Source organism: Scatophagus argus, chromosome 3, assembly GCF_020382885.2.
Source record: "Scatophagus argus isolate fScaArg1 chromosome 3, fScaArg1.pri, whole genome shotgun sequence".
NCBI lineage: Eukaryota > Metazoa > Chordata > Actinopteri > Scatophagidae > Scatophagus > Scatophagus argus.
Genome location: NC_058495.1, coordinates 11,994,744 through 12,011,835, shown reverse-complemented (window position 1 = coordinate 12,011,835; position 17,092 = coordinate 11,994,744). Strand labels below are relative to the sequence as shown.

At 40.1% G+C, this 17,092-nt stretch overlaps 1 protein-coding gene across 3 annotated transcripts in view; it reads right to left on the bottom strand.

The window, feature by feature from the left end:
• The window catches only part of ca16b (carbonic anhydrase XVI b), a 99,887-nt gene that overhangs the window by 65,293 nt on the left and 17,502 nt on the right, over nucleotides 1-17,092 (bottom strand). For all 3 annotated transcript variants that reach the window (XM_046383544.1, XM_046383546.1, XM_046383545.1), the window contains exon 2: nucleotides 11,705-11,809. In XM_046383544.1, the coding sequence (XP_046239500.1) occupies nucleotides 11,705-11,809 (105 nt within the window). The remainder of the gene's footprint in view (nucleotides 1-11,704; nucleotides 11,810-17,092) is intronic.

The following is a 17,092-nucleotide window of genomic DNA, read 5'->3' as shown; positions in this document are numbered from 1 at the left end:
TACTGAACCAATTGTGTCACCAATCTCACATAACGCAGCTAGCCATCAGATAGGGAGGGGAGAGGGAGCGGCAGCAGATGCCTGCCAGAGGGCCGCTGTCCCCATGACGAGGGGACGCAGCAGCAGGAGGATGAGCTGACTGTGGGTCACTGCAGAGCGATAAAACCCGGACAGGCATAAGGAGACCGACAGGCTGCTGTTTTCCAGGGAACAGAGGTTGGAGACACACAGAAGCCTCTCACTTACCTGCCTGTCATGGCATCAGGATGACCCCACAGCATGGGATCACCACTAAGCACACCATTAGCCACAGTCACAAGGCAGAGGTGAAAGATCTCCACCCACACAGAGAGCCCTCAGATAACATGCTATCTGGTGTTTTGTTTTGCCTGCTTTACATTATTTTGTGAGCACTGCTATTTTAAGAGTTTGGTTCTACAATTTTATACTGTGAAAACTGAAAAATGTCTCAATAATCCTCCCTGAATGGCCCATAGTATAAAAGCTTATCTCCTCTATTCTTTGTCTAAAGCTTGACATGGTAGTTACAGACATACTGTACTGTGCAACACATTCAGTGGTGAGGAGGACACAGCTTGTATCTGATATCAGTCATAATTCTCAAAATCAGATACAGATTGTGACTGATGTTGGAGGGGAATATATATTTTCATCCTTCATCACAAAGTGAAGATCAGCACTGAAAATCACATGTACACAAGCTGTCTGGGACTGATACAGAGATCCACGCATTGTCCTGACATCGTAATTATCTTCCAAAGGCTTATGAGCTGTTCTATTTCTCTATTAGTCAAAATGGAAAAAGCACAAATAAGCACATTCTCACAGACCAGAACAGATAGTCACTGACAAATAAAGGATAGAGGCATAACAAGTGATGAATTCAGCCAGCAATGAAATGTTTCTAGAGCTTTCCTTAGAAGTACTACTTAGAAGTACTACTAGAAATAGTTACACTAGTGGTCTTGTGTAAGATTTTCACTCACTGACAAGTTTAGACTGATAAGCAGATCAAGAAGCAGTCACCAACTGAAAGTATGGAATCCAAAGCAAAAACATGAACCCACTTAACAGACTGAAAACTTCCACCAAGTCCACAGTGTCGCGTGGGAGATAATAATCCCTGCAGTGTACATCCCTGGTCTAGATGATCGTGATTGTATGAAAAAGGTCATAGTGTCCCCACATTTAATAGGTACCTTCCTGTTTTTCTGTGAACTCTCTGAAGAGTTCACAGCTGAGTACGAAGTATAGGAAGTCCAAGTGAATCCAGCCATTAGTTTGAGATATACTGGCAAACAGGCTAAAGCAGACAGACAGAAGCCATCTTAACACAACCTTCTTGGCGGAGGTGAGCATCAACACCAGCCAAATTCCTATCTGTACCTTTCTGTGCACTTTGACCTGAGCTAAACAGACAAGCATTTATTTATTGCAGCAGACGATGATAAATTGGCTGCCTGGAGAAGCACCGCTCTGCACAGCTAAACCCTTCTGTCTGCTGCTTCTTCACACGCTTTCACAGTCATCCTTTTTTTGTATTTTTACAGCTTGAGAGTGGGAGATTGTGTGCATATGTGGGTACCTGCGCCAGTCAGTAGACACAGAGAGGGAAGAGAGTGAAAGAAATTAAAACAAAGAGAAGAGCTGTGCAAGTTCTTTAGATTTACGTACCCCAAAACCACTCATTAGGCCACACATCACAAGGTAGCATATGACCACCTTCCCAGAAACAGCACTGAGCTAAGCACAGCAAGCGGCCATTTCAAATTCATCCTTAATCCGGTGTGTATCTCCCCCTCCTCACCATCCCCATAGCATCCACACGCAAACCTCCCCGCTCAGAACTGAGATGTGGCCTGCATTAGGAACGATAGATGAGGGGGGGGGGATTAAGAGACAGAAAGAAGGAGCAAGCTGACATACAGGAACAGAACATTAATTCTAAAGGAGAGCTGAACGCTGGTGAAGATCTCATGAATTCATTTCATAATTAGACTTAGTGTGGGCAAATGTCCACTAGCTAAGGACTTAAAAATACAAAACAAGTCCTGTGAAAAAGAACAAATTCTCATTTCCCCTTCACTGATTCCCTTTGCTGCACCTTCATACTAAGCCTTCCTCTTACAGACATGGAGTGATCAGTCCAGCGTGCTATAAATGACAACTTCATCAAATGTAAACATGAGCTTGGTGGAGTTACCAAAGCAGCAATCATATGAATATCAGAGGCAGTGGGGTGCATATGGATCACTGACAAAGTTGCTCTTTGCCCCTAGCTTCAAAGTTGCTCTAAAAATGTGATTTGAAAATGAAAACAGGAAGAAGCTAGAAACATTATCACACTCACATTATTTTCCATCATGATGATTATTGTTGTTCCACTCAATAAAAGGTCCATCTCTAAATCCAACCTGCTGTTACTCAAAGAAAAGTCTCTTTTTCAGCTTTCAATTTTAAAACCATACAAAAAAGAAAATCAGTGACAGTGTTTGCATATTATACAAAAGGTTTAGACACATTTTAGAAAATAAAGGACAGCTTCCACCCCAATAATTTCATGATATACCTACATTATTTATTACCCCTTGCAGGTATATGAGTTCCCACTTAAATGAGTAATGAGACTCTACAAGACAAAGAATGACAGGCCTGAGTGATGTTCTCTCCGCCTGCTACTCTGAGAATATGAAGCTGGATTGCCCTAAATTAACATAAATTTTGGGTTTGCAAAAAGATAATATTGCGGGTTGTTTCTGATTTTATGGTGACAATGTACAGGCTATATTCAGAGTTTTAACCTACTTCTTACTTTAAGCTATCTGGCAAAAAGTGTGATTGATAAGCCAATATTTATACAGTTGCAAAAACCTAACCAATAGATTATGATTACAAATGTTTTTCTTTTTTTTTTTTTTCTTAACTAGAGAATATCACATCCACCCTACAGGCACCATTAGCTCACAGAAGTCACACAGTACGGAAAAAAGGCTTGAACCACTCTGAGCTATTGCCCCCTCTGAGCTCGGTACACCCCCTCAGCAGCCATTACTCTTCTACGTTGCAATTGTTCTGCAAGCTAAGCAGGGACAACAACGGCTACAAGTTTGCACAGCAAGTGTCCTTATAATTTAGACTCCAGACAGGAATCAATAGTTAGCAGTGTAATTCAGAAAAGCAGAGATAATAGCACAAGATAAACTATATAAAAAGCCGGGGAACTTCAGTGATCTAGAAGTGAGGCAGTACTAAACGCAATCAGTTGCTTCTATACACTTACTACTCAGTGGCTTGCAGATCTAAGTGCAGTTTTATGCGAACCTTACTTGTAGCATTTGAACACATGACTGTCAATCAAATACTGTTTTATAATTAAAGCAAAGCAGTGCACATCTTCCAACATTTTTCCATTATGCCGCCATTATAGCCTTACCCCCTACAGTTAACTCCTCACCTCTGGAGGGATATGTACTCATTACAAAGTAAGTCATCATGATTGTGTGTTTAAAAATTTGCTGAGCTCCTAGCTAGTTCATTCCAACTCATCAGCATAACCACATTAGAGAGGAAACCTGTGGGCTGGCAATCTCGCACTTCCTCAATATTGCAATCCCAGCAGGCCGAGCAAGTCCGTGTCCATTAGTTGGACCGAAGCCACAAACTACGTCTAATATGCTGCCCAAGGCACACCAACGCCATGTGACACCTGAAATTAAATTAATTAGGTTTACACAACAAACCTGTCGGTCAATACATTACTCTGCCCTAAACAGTGAAACCAGAGAATTTGGCAGTATTTATCATCGCTGTTGTGCACTGAGCCTTAGCCTGATGTATCCTGCTGGCTCACACCCACGATACTGTTCTCTGAACATGCCATTGTGACAATACAAACAATCAACTCCAACAAAGCCTCAACTGATTCAGCCAAGGGTGCGGGGATCCCTAATTTATTTCTTTTAATATATTTATCCCATTTAGAGAAAGGAAACAGATTGTCAGAAGCAGTGGGAAGTAAGATGATTTGGAGCTCAATTCTGCTAAATTGGTTGCTGCCAGTGTGATACATCATGGAGAATTAAGATGCCTCTCCCCCAGCACAGAACTTCGGCAGCCATATTGGCACATCTGTCAAGGGCCCACCCCTGACAGAGACAAATGGACCAATTCTGGCACTCGAAGGCTGATCCAAACTGCTAGCAATAACCAAGATGAATAATGAGTCAGCTTGGGCCGCGGCAAAAATTCATTTTTAATAATTAGTGTTCCTGCACCTCTCATTTTCTCAGAAAATGAGTGCAGGTACAACTACAGGTTTACATAACACATCAGCAAGACCGAAGGAATATAGATGATGTTGTGTTAAGCTTCCATCATCACAGAGAATGGCTGTGACTACAAATGCAGGGGTGTAAGACAGATGAATCTCACTCTGCTCTCCCAGGAGGAGAAAATTAATCAGGTCCAGAAAGTACTGTGGCTACAGGAGACAGTAGAGAAATGTTTCAGGACGAGCACAACAAAGTTCACAAGATCCTAAGGGCTTGACTCTAGTGTAAATGAACTGTTTCGATTTTCAAAATAAAGGGAAAAAAGGAGACAATTCTAAATGTGCAACACAAACCAAAGTCACATCATGTAAATCTGACTCAACTAACACCTGTAGCATACATCAATATACCATACAGACAATTTTACTGAGTGTCCAGTAGCCAGGATGTGTCTATCGGTGGTCTGAATGTGATAAAATTGCTGCTTTTATAGACAGCTGACGTGTCATTTGGCAATGGTGTTTGTTACAGCACTGCCTGTGTACGGGCTTTCATAGAAAACATTTTTAACACAAACACTGTGTGTGTTATCCTCAACAAAAGAATTGCTCTAACTGTTCAATTAGAAATTGCCAAATAGTAAATGGCTGCATTTATGAAGTACTTTTATCCAATTTGCCTCTCATGCTCTCATTCACACATCGATGGCAGCAAGCTACCATGCAAGGTGCTGGCCTGATGCGTCAAAAGCAATTTAGGGTTCAGTGTCCTGATCAAAGCACACCTAGAAGGAAGTGTTTGATATAAAACAAAGTAATTCACAAGGCTTCGTGAGTTATTGTATTTAGTATATAGATAAAGGGCTTCCAAATACATTCGTTTGATAAGAATTTACTGATGGTGTCATTGGGAGTGGTACATCATAACAATACAATCTATAGTCCCTTTGGAGAGCAAGAAAGCCTATTACTTAAGGTAAGTGGAGGTTGAGGGGCACCACAAATCTTTACCAACCAGCGGACTAGGTGCATCAGTGATTAAAGCAAGAATCAGTGCAAGGTTTGGTCACTTGAGCAGACTGAAATTTAATTTGAATGGATTGTGATTAGCGTACAAAGGCAAATAGAGTTTGCAACATGGAACTGAGTTGCATTTAAGTCACATCACCGTTACTTCAGAATTGAATGCAGATGTGAGATTTGGGAGTTGTGAACAATAATTCTTTTATGCTTTTTAGCGCATTAACATTAAGGAAATGTCTGATGAGCTGAATGTCATTTCCTTCCTTATTATCATGCACGAAGCCACAGTCATCTGTTCCAGGATCTCCTGTTTTTCTGTCTCATTCACTCTGTACTGAGCGTTTTGTCAGAGTGATTGATATCAGGTGATATGGTTGTGTGCTCTTTCTCTTGCTTGTCGGTGCATGGAGAGCTGCCTTTTCGTCTCCTCTCCTCCTAGCTGGACTGTTCACAGCGCGTAACCTTCGTCGGGTTTCTCACAGCAGTAGGCGTTTTCTGTTCCCACTTCCCAGCCTCCATACCTTTATGCAGAATGCTATATATTCTACTGTGCTTCGCAAATGGGGTGCATATGGAGTTCCGTGATGCGCCATTATGCATGACACAGTGGCTGAGCATAATTTCAATTTTGCATTGCACATCCTGTTTAAAGTGATCATATGCCAAAAAAAACGAATCAATGCAGATAGTGTATGCTAATAGATACAGGAATGATAATAATAACACATGCTATGATTTCCTTAGAAAAAGCTATGCATTGTTCTAAGCAGACCGGGTGGCTTGCAGCAGATGAATGGTTGATGATGACGCATTACAACCATAGGAGATTTGAAACTTGACTTGGACTTGCAAAAAATGACTTGTGAGCATCTCTGGTCCAAAGGGATTGTAGGGCAGATATAAGAAAACAGTGATTTCAGAATCCTCCCTGAACTAATAGATCACAGGCCATATTGTTCAGATGATGGACACATTTAGCGGTGGTCAGAGTGATCAGCCACCTACTGTTAATGGCTGATTTTTGTTCTAAATAATTTGACTGTGGTCTCTATAATGTCTGATCAAATAAACATACAAGACGATTTCAAACGACTACGGATCCATCAGCCGAAACTACTTCCAGTAATCAATAATCGGCCCAAAAAATCCTGATCGGCGCACCCTTGATAATGTCACTGATCACTGAAAATTTTGATCAGCTGTTTCCAGCTGCCATTCTGAGTATTTCATTCTGGCACGAATCTTATTTTACAGTATTGTGTTCATCTGGACACCAAAATTAAGTCTCTTAATTTAATCTATTATTTGATTGATTTGACAGATTTCATAATGGGAGCTTAGCAGCCTCTCTGGAGCGCTTGTAAAATCTGTTGTCATCATTCTTGTTGGACAAGCTCGCAGGTAAACATAGGTCAGGGCTGGTATTTCTGCCTTCATCCCTGAGGAGTATGTCGCTGGATCCCTGTATAGAATTTCCAATACTCTGCCCTCCATCCATAACCCCTGCACAACTGTAGAGTCAGGAAGCTTTGCTTTAAAGTTAAGTGATTCTCATACATGGAAGTCCACCAGGAGCAATCCTCCTCTGGATTCATTACCTCCAGGAGGCAGCACTCCTTCTGTCGGGAACCATGACAACATGGCATTGCTCTTTTCTCTCCAGCATTTGTTGGGGTGGGGGTGGGGGGTTTAAACTGTGAGACACAAAGCGCATTGCCTTCGCAAGCACCCAGCCAATTTAAGGTTATAGGAATCATACAGTTTAACATGTCAAAACCAAGTAACCAATTCAAGAGGCATAGTTTGCAATCAACTGAAAAACTGTGCTCTGAAATCATGTTGCATATTTATGCAAACAACTGTGTGTTCCTAATAAAGATTGATATTAATGAGATCAGTTGAGCTACTGCAGAGTAATGCATGACTGACATGTTTATCTTAAAAGCTGGGAACACCTAATCAGTGCAGTTTCTGACTATTTATTTCTTACCAAAAAATTAAGAGAGTTACGTAAAGATCTTAAGTAGTGAAGAAATACCACAAGCAGCTACAGAAAGTATGCAGCAGTAGAACTGGGGGTTAATTCAAAACCAAAACAAACAGCCCTAGCAATCAAGCACAGTGAGTTACCTAATCTTGTTTTGTATCCTCTAAAGTACTAATTAAGTTGGATCAACATAGCAATTGATTGAAAATGACACTTCATTCACTTCATTATGTTAGACATGAGTGGAAAGATTGCTAATGATCACGGCCAACCCCGGTGAAGTGGAATAAAACAGTCACGCTGAGGGGAAATATAATCCACACGTATCAAACAATCGCAGGCGCTTTTGGTGGTTACAACAGCTCGTCAGGGTGGCTTCCCTCCAAGCATCCATGACTGCTGGATGAAAACAGACAGCAGGAGCTCGGTGGAGAGCTTTGAGTAAGTTACAAATGTGAAAATCACTCAGATGTAGCGCCTTAATAACTATATTATTTATATGAGGAGGTAGAACTTGAGATCATCCAGATGACTGCAGTGCTCTTGAAAGCATTTTTAATTTCTTCAGCTACACACACTTATCTTTTTATTTTTTTCCAAATCCAAATCATAAATTCTCACCATGAGCACAGCAGGAATGTAAATCTTTCATTAGGACTAATTGCTTCATATCAGTCTGGAATGACATGCGACTTAATTCAGGGACTTGATGAAATATGATAATACTGTGAAAAGAAAAATCGAGCGTGAACTAGACAACCATCTATATCCTTCTACATCTAATGCCATTATTTCTTTGCTCAGTTTTTCTTTTCTTTTTTTTTTTAAATTCTACACACTGTTAGAGGGGATCAAGCATAATGCATCTGCAAATGCACATTAAGATACTCCAACTGTTGTGCAGTAATTAAACTCGAACAATAAATCAACAAGAGTGCAATCAAAAGCAAACTACTGCCTATATTGGCCGAAAACACAAAACTACTGATAAGGGAAGCCAGAGAGATGTGAAAACCTGCAGAGATATAAACGGGGGAAAATGATGCATAGCCCTGTTCCTGTGGGAGTGTTATAGGGAGTATGATATCATCCCTCTTATGAAAAATGCCTCCACACACACATACACACACACAATGCCTTAAATAACTTTTAATCAAATTTCAGGGTGTAGGTTTCGAGGCTACTTACATTGGAGGTTCATAACCAAAGCACACAGAAGGGTGACGTGTCATGGGATGATAAGAGCTCTCATTACACTGGGTGCTTCGCTCCTCAGTGCAATGGGCTGACACATAAAATACAAGGGCTTAGCAACCGTTCCTTATCGTGAAAACCTTGGAATATATTTTGATACTGATGACATCATTATCATTTTGTAATGTAAAAACTCAAACCATTATGCCATGTTACCAAATGGTTAAATCATTATATAGACTTTAGATTTTTAGATTTTCCCAGCATTGTCACAAGAAGTTTAATTATAATAATAATAAAAGTGAAATATCTGATCAGAACAAAATTAAGGATTTAAGAAACTTGATTGCTCAAATTTCTTACCCAATTATATTTTCTACTGCTCCAGTTTCTGACTCATATTGTTCCACATCCTTCAATCAGCTCTGCAGACTGCAGGATACACAGTGAAGGGTGTGGGAAGTACACGTGAAACAATGGGCACGACATCCTTACCTAAATAGTATGTACTCTATATGCATCTAGCTCATTGAGCTGAAGTCTATTTTGCAGCAGTACCTTTTAGCTTCAGGCTACTGTGTGCATTTCCTCCACACTTGCACCGTGCAATCGCCTTTAATAACCATTTAGCTGCTAAGGCACGCTTGTCTGTCCCCCTTTCACAGCCTTAGCCACTAATTACCTTTCTAAAGCAATGGACATTTCTGTGTTCCCTCAATGCTTCCTTTTTTCTCAGTACAATCAACCAGCTGTCTTCATCAGTAGGAATTAGTGCCCTGCACAGGCCTGAAAAGAATGTCGAAAATCGACCCAAAACCCAGTTCCCTGACCCCGTGTTTGTTCAAGTTATGTCCACCATTCCTATATAAAAATGAAAAAGAAAAAAAAAAACCCATTAGGGCCTGCCTCTTGCCTCTCAGCATGCCTGCCCACAGACACACGACATGCAGTTTGTGTATGACATTCTGTAAAATAAGACATATGGCCCTAAAGTTGAATTCCACCAAAGAAAATGTGAAAAGTCTGAATCGAACGCACATACAGACATAAATAGACACACACATGTTTTTTCCCCTCACAACAGCAGTGCCAAAGACAAAATATTCCATTAACAGAATAATATTCAGATCTGTAATTCACTCCAAAAGCAGAGGGACCAAGTTAGTTATTTGCTTGGTGATGTTTTGGGATCCTGGAGCCTGTAAATATAATTTTACTGACTGCTCCTCACTTTCTGAGCCCTTCCAATGAGGTGCCCTCGATTAAAGCACATAACCCCCATTTCCCAGCAGAGCTGCTCAATGGCCAAGCAAGGGCTGTGTTTGCAGTAGGGTGTGAATGTGTATAGCTGAATGTGAAGCAGTGCTGTGAGAGAACATTGATGTGTGTTTATCAAAACTGTGCCCCACCAAATAACACACCTCCTGGTCTGCTTACACCTGCCTAAACATTAAAAATAAACAAAAACATTACACTATTAAACATCATGGAATTTTTAATGTAGAAAGAATTTCTTCTTTCTTCCCTCTGATATTTTTTTATGAGCACTGACAATATTTAATTTACAGTATAGGTGAGTATGGGTGGGCAATCTAGCCAAAAAATATCACAGTCTATTTAATTGCAACCACGATCCACTGTCTAAGTGGTGATCTTTTTTTCCTCAATTATAAATTACGACCAGACTTCAAACAGCCTATGAATTTCTCCACTTATGCCATTAAAGCACAATATTACATTAAAGATAGTTCTTTTTTGGCACAAGCTCCTCATTTGCCATGTTGCTAGTCATAATTCATATTTCATCGTTTATAGTGTGACTCACCAGAATGTACACTGTTGGTATAAGCCTGGTATTTGGTGCCTATTTCAGGCAGCATTCTCCTCTCTTCAGCCATCTGCATATCAACATTTTTGAAACACCCACCACTACAAGGAACAACTACAACGACCACCTCCAAGGTAGCAGCCTACGTACTGAAAATGGGAAGACCCGGTCACTAACCCTAAACAAGATAGTTTTTACCTTTTCTTTTGTAGGGATTTCACCATTTAAAAGCCAGGCTTCATCTCCACTTATTTCTCCATCAGTAATTTGCCCAGTCAGTATCCAATTGGTTACATCGCTCTGTTGATATGTTCATGTAGGGTGGGTTTACTGCATAAACGCTGAAAAATATTGCATGCTGGCAACCTTTAGAGTCCTGCAGTGTATAGTTAAACCTGTCTGCATAAACCGTATGTACAAAATGGCTGTAAAAAAGCTGTTGAGATACAAAATATAATCTGTTTTGTAAGATCTTGAATTTGATTTTTGAATTTATAATTCAGCTGTTGTTCACACATCTCTTTGCCACTTTGGCTTGAAAAACACACCACAACTGTTCTGCCCCAATACACACATGTCAAATCTACTCTAAGGATATTTACAAGCAAAAAACATGAACATAATGAATCATCCATTAGAATGTCCATCGACTTTTTCTATGGGGTGCCATATCTGTCCATTTTTGAGTTTGTTAATGTAGATGGCTGGGAGATTAGAGGAGGAGGCCAGCCTTGAGTCTCAGAAGCACTTTGGCATTAAAAGCATACATACTAATAACAGAGCCAGGAATTAAAAATAAAACCCTGCTATATTTTCACAAGTAGGCCTACTGTATTTCCTTATACAATATATTACAATACAGATGTAGGCCTGCTGAAGATGGTTAGCAACTGCACAACTAAATGTGACATAATGGAGGTCATAATGGTCCTTCATGCAATGTGTGTTGGCTTTTGTATTTGTAACAATCACTTCTTGAAGAAAAAGAGGGTTCACAACTAAGTGTGAGGTTTTTATTCAACTACATACACATGAGTCGATCCTCATGCATTATGATCACTAAGTGCTCACACTCTTAATCCAAAACTGACAATTTTAATCAAGTCAGCTCATCATTTGTGATTAATCATTGTTAGCTGCAACATGATCTGAACATCAGTTATTAAGGGCAATGAAAACACAGAGTACAGGTATACCATTATATGAATACTAAAAGCCTAATTCAGCCCTTCTGGCTATTGCAGTGAGGAGGGAATTGGGGTCAGTTGGAAAGGAAGGAAGAGGGAAAATGATAGGTAAGATAGAGCAGGGGTGAACAAGTCAAAGAAATACATTTCCCCTCCTGCTGAGAGCTCTGGCCAGCACACAAATGAGAACTAACCTGAATAGGACCAATAGGGGTCACCAGCTGCCCTCCTCTCCCTCATTACGCCTGTGCTCCCATGGTGCCCGTCTCCAGCGTGGTAAGGCTGGCCACCTGATGCAACTGTGGGAGGGAGAGACAGAGATAAGATGCACACAGGGTTTAAAAATTTGATTTACAACCTGAACAACTAAACTAATGGCAATTTATTCAATAGTCTTTTAAAAATGTTTGAGAAAATGTATGCAACATAGTGAAAGATTTACATCTCTTGTCAGTCTCACTCCCAACGCGGAAGGAAGTGAAATATGCTCTTAATGTAGCTTAGCAAAATGTGATGGTGTGAAGGTTTGATGAGTGTGTAATGCAGACTGGGGTCCATCCCCCATTTCTTAAGTCTGAGAAATATCAAATATTCTCTTTATCAGCTACCAAAATGAGTTCAATAAGATCCTGTTTTACATGTGTTTAGTGTAACAGAACAGTGTGACAGATTGTTGCAGTGAGCCTCATTGAACATTTGCATGTTTTATTTACAGTTTTGTCAATTCAATTTGTCCTGTTCTGACATACACCAATCAGCGCACAATGCAATGTTCTGTGGGGAAGCCTCAGGTTCTTGCAAACATGTGGATGTTCTTTGACACACACCACCCACCTAAACACTGCAGACCAAATGGTATTAATGTAGTGGCTGATCACTATACACTGGTTATGGAAGACTACTCTTACTTATACCGTTACAATAACTTAAACCAGATCACCTCGTGCTGTCATAGGAAAAAATATAGACGACAGTAGATTGCAGCCTTCTGCACTTCAGGTTAATGGAAACGTAAATTGCCTCAGACCTTCTTTTAAATTGCAGCCGTTGCAGTTCCTCTTAGTGGTGACAATTCCAAAAACATCTTACAATATGAATAAAAAATTCTGTCCACATGACCAAAACAGCCATTGTTATACAAAACAAAACAAGTTTCCCAAATGCTCTGTTTTGTCCTTATGGATATACACAGAAACCAGAGGTTTGAAAAATATGCACTTTACAAATGGACTTTTAAAAAGTCTGTTTTAATGATCTAAAATTCTGTTTGGGTACGAATCAGAGGCCAAAAGCAGAGGAAAATACTAGCTTCCCAAAATATCCATATACGTGTGGACAAGTGCCTATAACAAGTTTAACTTTTACCCAGTATGTTTGCGTGGCTATTCTGAGAAATGCTGGTGTCCTTAACTTCGCATGTGCACGAACAGTAATCAGATAATATCATAAAATCCCTTATTTTCAGCCCTGGTGCCATATTCTGACAAAATGCCTTAATGTGTTCCAATTATCATCACCATCATGAGTGTGCAGAAAACAGGAGGAGCTTCTCCTGCAACCCTTCCAACGCTTTTTGCTCTCGTACAGCTAGAATCCATCACACTCTTCACAGCAGCAGCTGGTCTCAGAAAATGAAAAAAAATTAAACAGACTGGACGGTCAATATGTTTTCAATAATGCCACAACAGCTTCCCTGCTAAGTTCCTATGTTAAAACTTGATTTAGTACAATGCAGACAGCCTGTATTACCAGGAGCGTAGACAATCACTCCCCTGTCTTCTGGGCACAAATGTCTCTTTAACTTTTTGGGGCAAATTGCCCGAAAGAAATAAAACATTGTAAACAGAATTACAGCGAAAGCTGGAGGCACAAATTGTCCCTAAGCACACACACTCTCTAGAGCATGTATACTCCCAGACTTGCAATAATCAAACTCATTGGGGAAAACATACCCTTGCAACGGATGCAGTCTGTGCCTGTGGAGAGGAAAATGTCTGAGGAAAACAGTGTCTATAAGGTGCATGAAAAAAACAAGAGAGTTTTGTGTTTTCAATACCATGAGATGTATTGGCTAATACTGGCTCCCTGTCGCTGGAAGGATGCAAACAACTGGGTACGTGGACTGTGTCTGTGTAAAAGGGAATGGCAGGAAAAACTAAAACAAAAGAACAGATGACAATCTGCCAGAATCAGAATGGAGGCAGAAATCACTGTTCCTTGCTGCAGTTGAATTTAGACTCACAACAAACGGTTACACATTGTCCTCAAAACTGTGTTCACTGTTTTAAAACTCTACACACAGTTGCCTTTATTTATGAATATGCCGCTTGGCACAAGAGTTATTAGAACATCCAAAATGCACTAAAACCACCAGAATGGCCTACTCATGAGTGTCTTAACATCAGTTCTTTCTCACACATTAGGCAAAAACAAAAAATGCACAAAGAAAGACCTAAAAACAAGAGGATGCTGAGGACAAAACAACAAATACATATACGACAAAGCATTATCTACCACTATAGATGCAAATTATGCTTGGTTTATGGATCCATTTTTCTTCGTGTATGCATGTGATGTTGCACCATGACACCGTAAACATGACAACTGCTGTATATCACACTCCTGGTTAGCTGTCCCATGAGGTTAAAGGTAACGTCAGAGGAACAGCAAAACTCCCTGGACTCACTGAAGCTAAACCATTTTCACATAGTGGGTTGTCTTGGGTTGATGAGCGTCTACACTTCTACACACGTCAAACACACACACACCTCCAGCCACTTAAGACGAGCTCAGCTCTTACTAATAGTTGCATCATTACCGGGGATTAATTAAACTAAGCATTACATCAAGCCAAGTCTTTCCTTGCACTTAAAGTAAGCACACTACCCCCCCCACCCCCCAAAAAAAGAAAGGCCTCAACTATAGTATGAGTCACTTTCACAGTTTGCAGGGTTTTTTTTCCACCAAATCAAATTCATTGCTTGGAGGGAGGTCACAGAGGCAACATGGGTGAAGTCATAAATTGCAGCTTTGTTATCATCACATGTATCAATTCACTGCAGAGAAACACGGTTAACATAAAGCGTGAAAACAGAGCAGGAGGGAGTCGCTGTGGCAGAGACTTGGAGCATATTTGGAGGCAGGTTGTGAGACAGGAGGGCTACACCCTCTTTGATCAGAGAGCATAGGAGACAGCACCATGTCAACAGTTTACACTCATCCATGTCAGCCGTCCCTTGTGGGCAAAGGATTAAAGCCACAGCATCTCTGATAGAGCAGAGCAGACAACACAGTCTGTGCTGGGCCTGAAGGAGGAGGCTGAGGAGAGCCATGCTGCACTCACATGTTTATAAATCTTAACACTAGAAAATTTAAGTGAATAGCCATTATGTAGGTTAAGCAGGAATTTAAAGGAGATATTCTAAATGGAGAGTTGGCCCCGTATTAAAAGCATTGTGGAATTTTGCCCATCTTTTCTCAACATTTGTGTGTTTTTAGGAAGCTGAGAGGAAACAAAATGCATCAAAAACACCTACAGAAAAACACCTTGTACAAAGTCAAGGCATACAAAATCATTTTTTCTTTTTTCATTGCCCTGAGGGCAGCTAAATTATCTACACCACCATTAAGCCCTGCTATGTGTTCCATAATATCACACTCAACAACAAGCCAAGAACCCCTGAGAGCCCTTGAAAAACAGCAGCCTAACAACAACCACAGGAGCGTTTAACTGGCATTAGTCATTGGGGACCGGAGTTAAAATATCAATCTCATCACCAATGTAAGCGTCAGGTATGTGAAAGAGAGCCAGACTAGCACAGACATGTCACAAGGATTATTCTGGGACAGATTAAATTATCAAACGCGTCGTGAGTTATAATGTCCAAGTAATTTGGGTTAACAAAGACTGGAAGCGTGATGATGTATGTGAGGAGGTGAAGTACACAAGTAATACACATCTAAATTAGATGATGTGCAACTGATAAGGTGTTTTAAACTTGCAGCCACTAGAGATGGTAGATTTCTCTTTATTTCTTTCTACAGATTGAGTGATTATTTAGTCTAGTCCAGGGGTCGGCAACCCAAAATGTTCAAAGAGCCATACTGAACAAAAAAAACAAAAAACAAATCTGTCTGGAGCCGCAAAAAAATTAAAAGCCTTATATGAAGGGAACACAGGCTGTAAGTGGAATTGACTAGACTCTAGTCAATTCCAGTTTCTGTACATAAACACACGCACACACGTGTGTGTGTGTGTGTATGTACAGAAACACAGTTAGATGTGATTTGAATCCACTCACAAATGTGATTCATGTGATAATGACACAACTCCTCCTGCACAGGAAAAGTGCATCATATGGAAAAAGGTGCCTAATGGCTAATAAAACACTGAAAACGGAGCACTAGAAATAAAAGACCAGGCCTAAAAATAAACCAATAGGGACCGTTTTATTTTTCATGCTATCTAGTTGCTCTGAATAACTAGCAAAGCCATGTTGAGAGCACTGCCAGATCTCAGGCTCTTCAGCAGCTTGTGTCCACCACCACCTTCAGGCTGCCGTAGATGGCTGTAGTACTATAAAATAAATCAAGATTATTAAACTTATACAAAAGGAGTCATCAATTAATACATTATCTTTAACCATCCTCAGACAGAATTTTGCTTTAAAGTATAAAGCTGCAGATATTCTGTATTTTGTCATCAAAAATAGCATGAGAACCTGTCTCTCAGTCTTTGTTAATGACAAAAGACAGAAATGTCTAAAAACAAGTCACAAACATATGTTTTCATTTTTAAAAAAAAGACAAAATAATTTTCTTAATTGAGCTGGGTACTGTCATTTCTAGCAGACATTTACTGAATAACAGGGGAAAACAGTGTTGGAAACGATTTTCAGCCACCAACGTCGGCGTGCAATTACTGTAGTGGGATGGTGTATGTGAGATTGACTCAAGTCAAACTACAAAGCCTGTGTTAATGGTAATGAGGGAATATGTCACAAAAGAACAATAGTATGACTCAGTGATGTGCTTTTAATACATTTTTGGATGAAAATTGAGATCTCTGGCACAGAGGAACAGTCTGCATCAGGTTCTGAATCAAACCATTGTTGGTTTTTGTGTTGTGTTCAAATTTGTGGACCCTCAGTAATATCTGGGATGTTAACAAACTTATCCTTTAGGGGCAATAGGATAATTATAGTATTCAGATGTGTTTTATACACATTTATAATCTCTTTAACTGGGAACAACATATGACAGCAGAAGAGCTGCAATTTGTATTAGCCATACAGCTTTGGTCCTTTTTCGTGTTACCAAAAGTCATTATCTCCAAGAAAAGTTCAGTTTATTTAAACTTAACTTAAAGGAAAGACAGAAAAAAAAAAATACCAGTTTGCACTTCAATAAACAATGTATTTCACCACATCACTTCCGAAAGCGTCGCATCACATTTACTGCTTTACATCCAGTTACATACGCAGACACTTTGACAGTAGATACTGAAGGAGAGGGAAGCAACTCCTTCACTTCACCATCCCCATTTTCTCAGCTTCTCTTTTAATTAGCGAGACAGACAATGC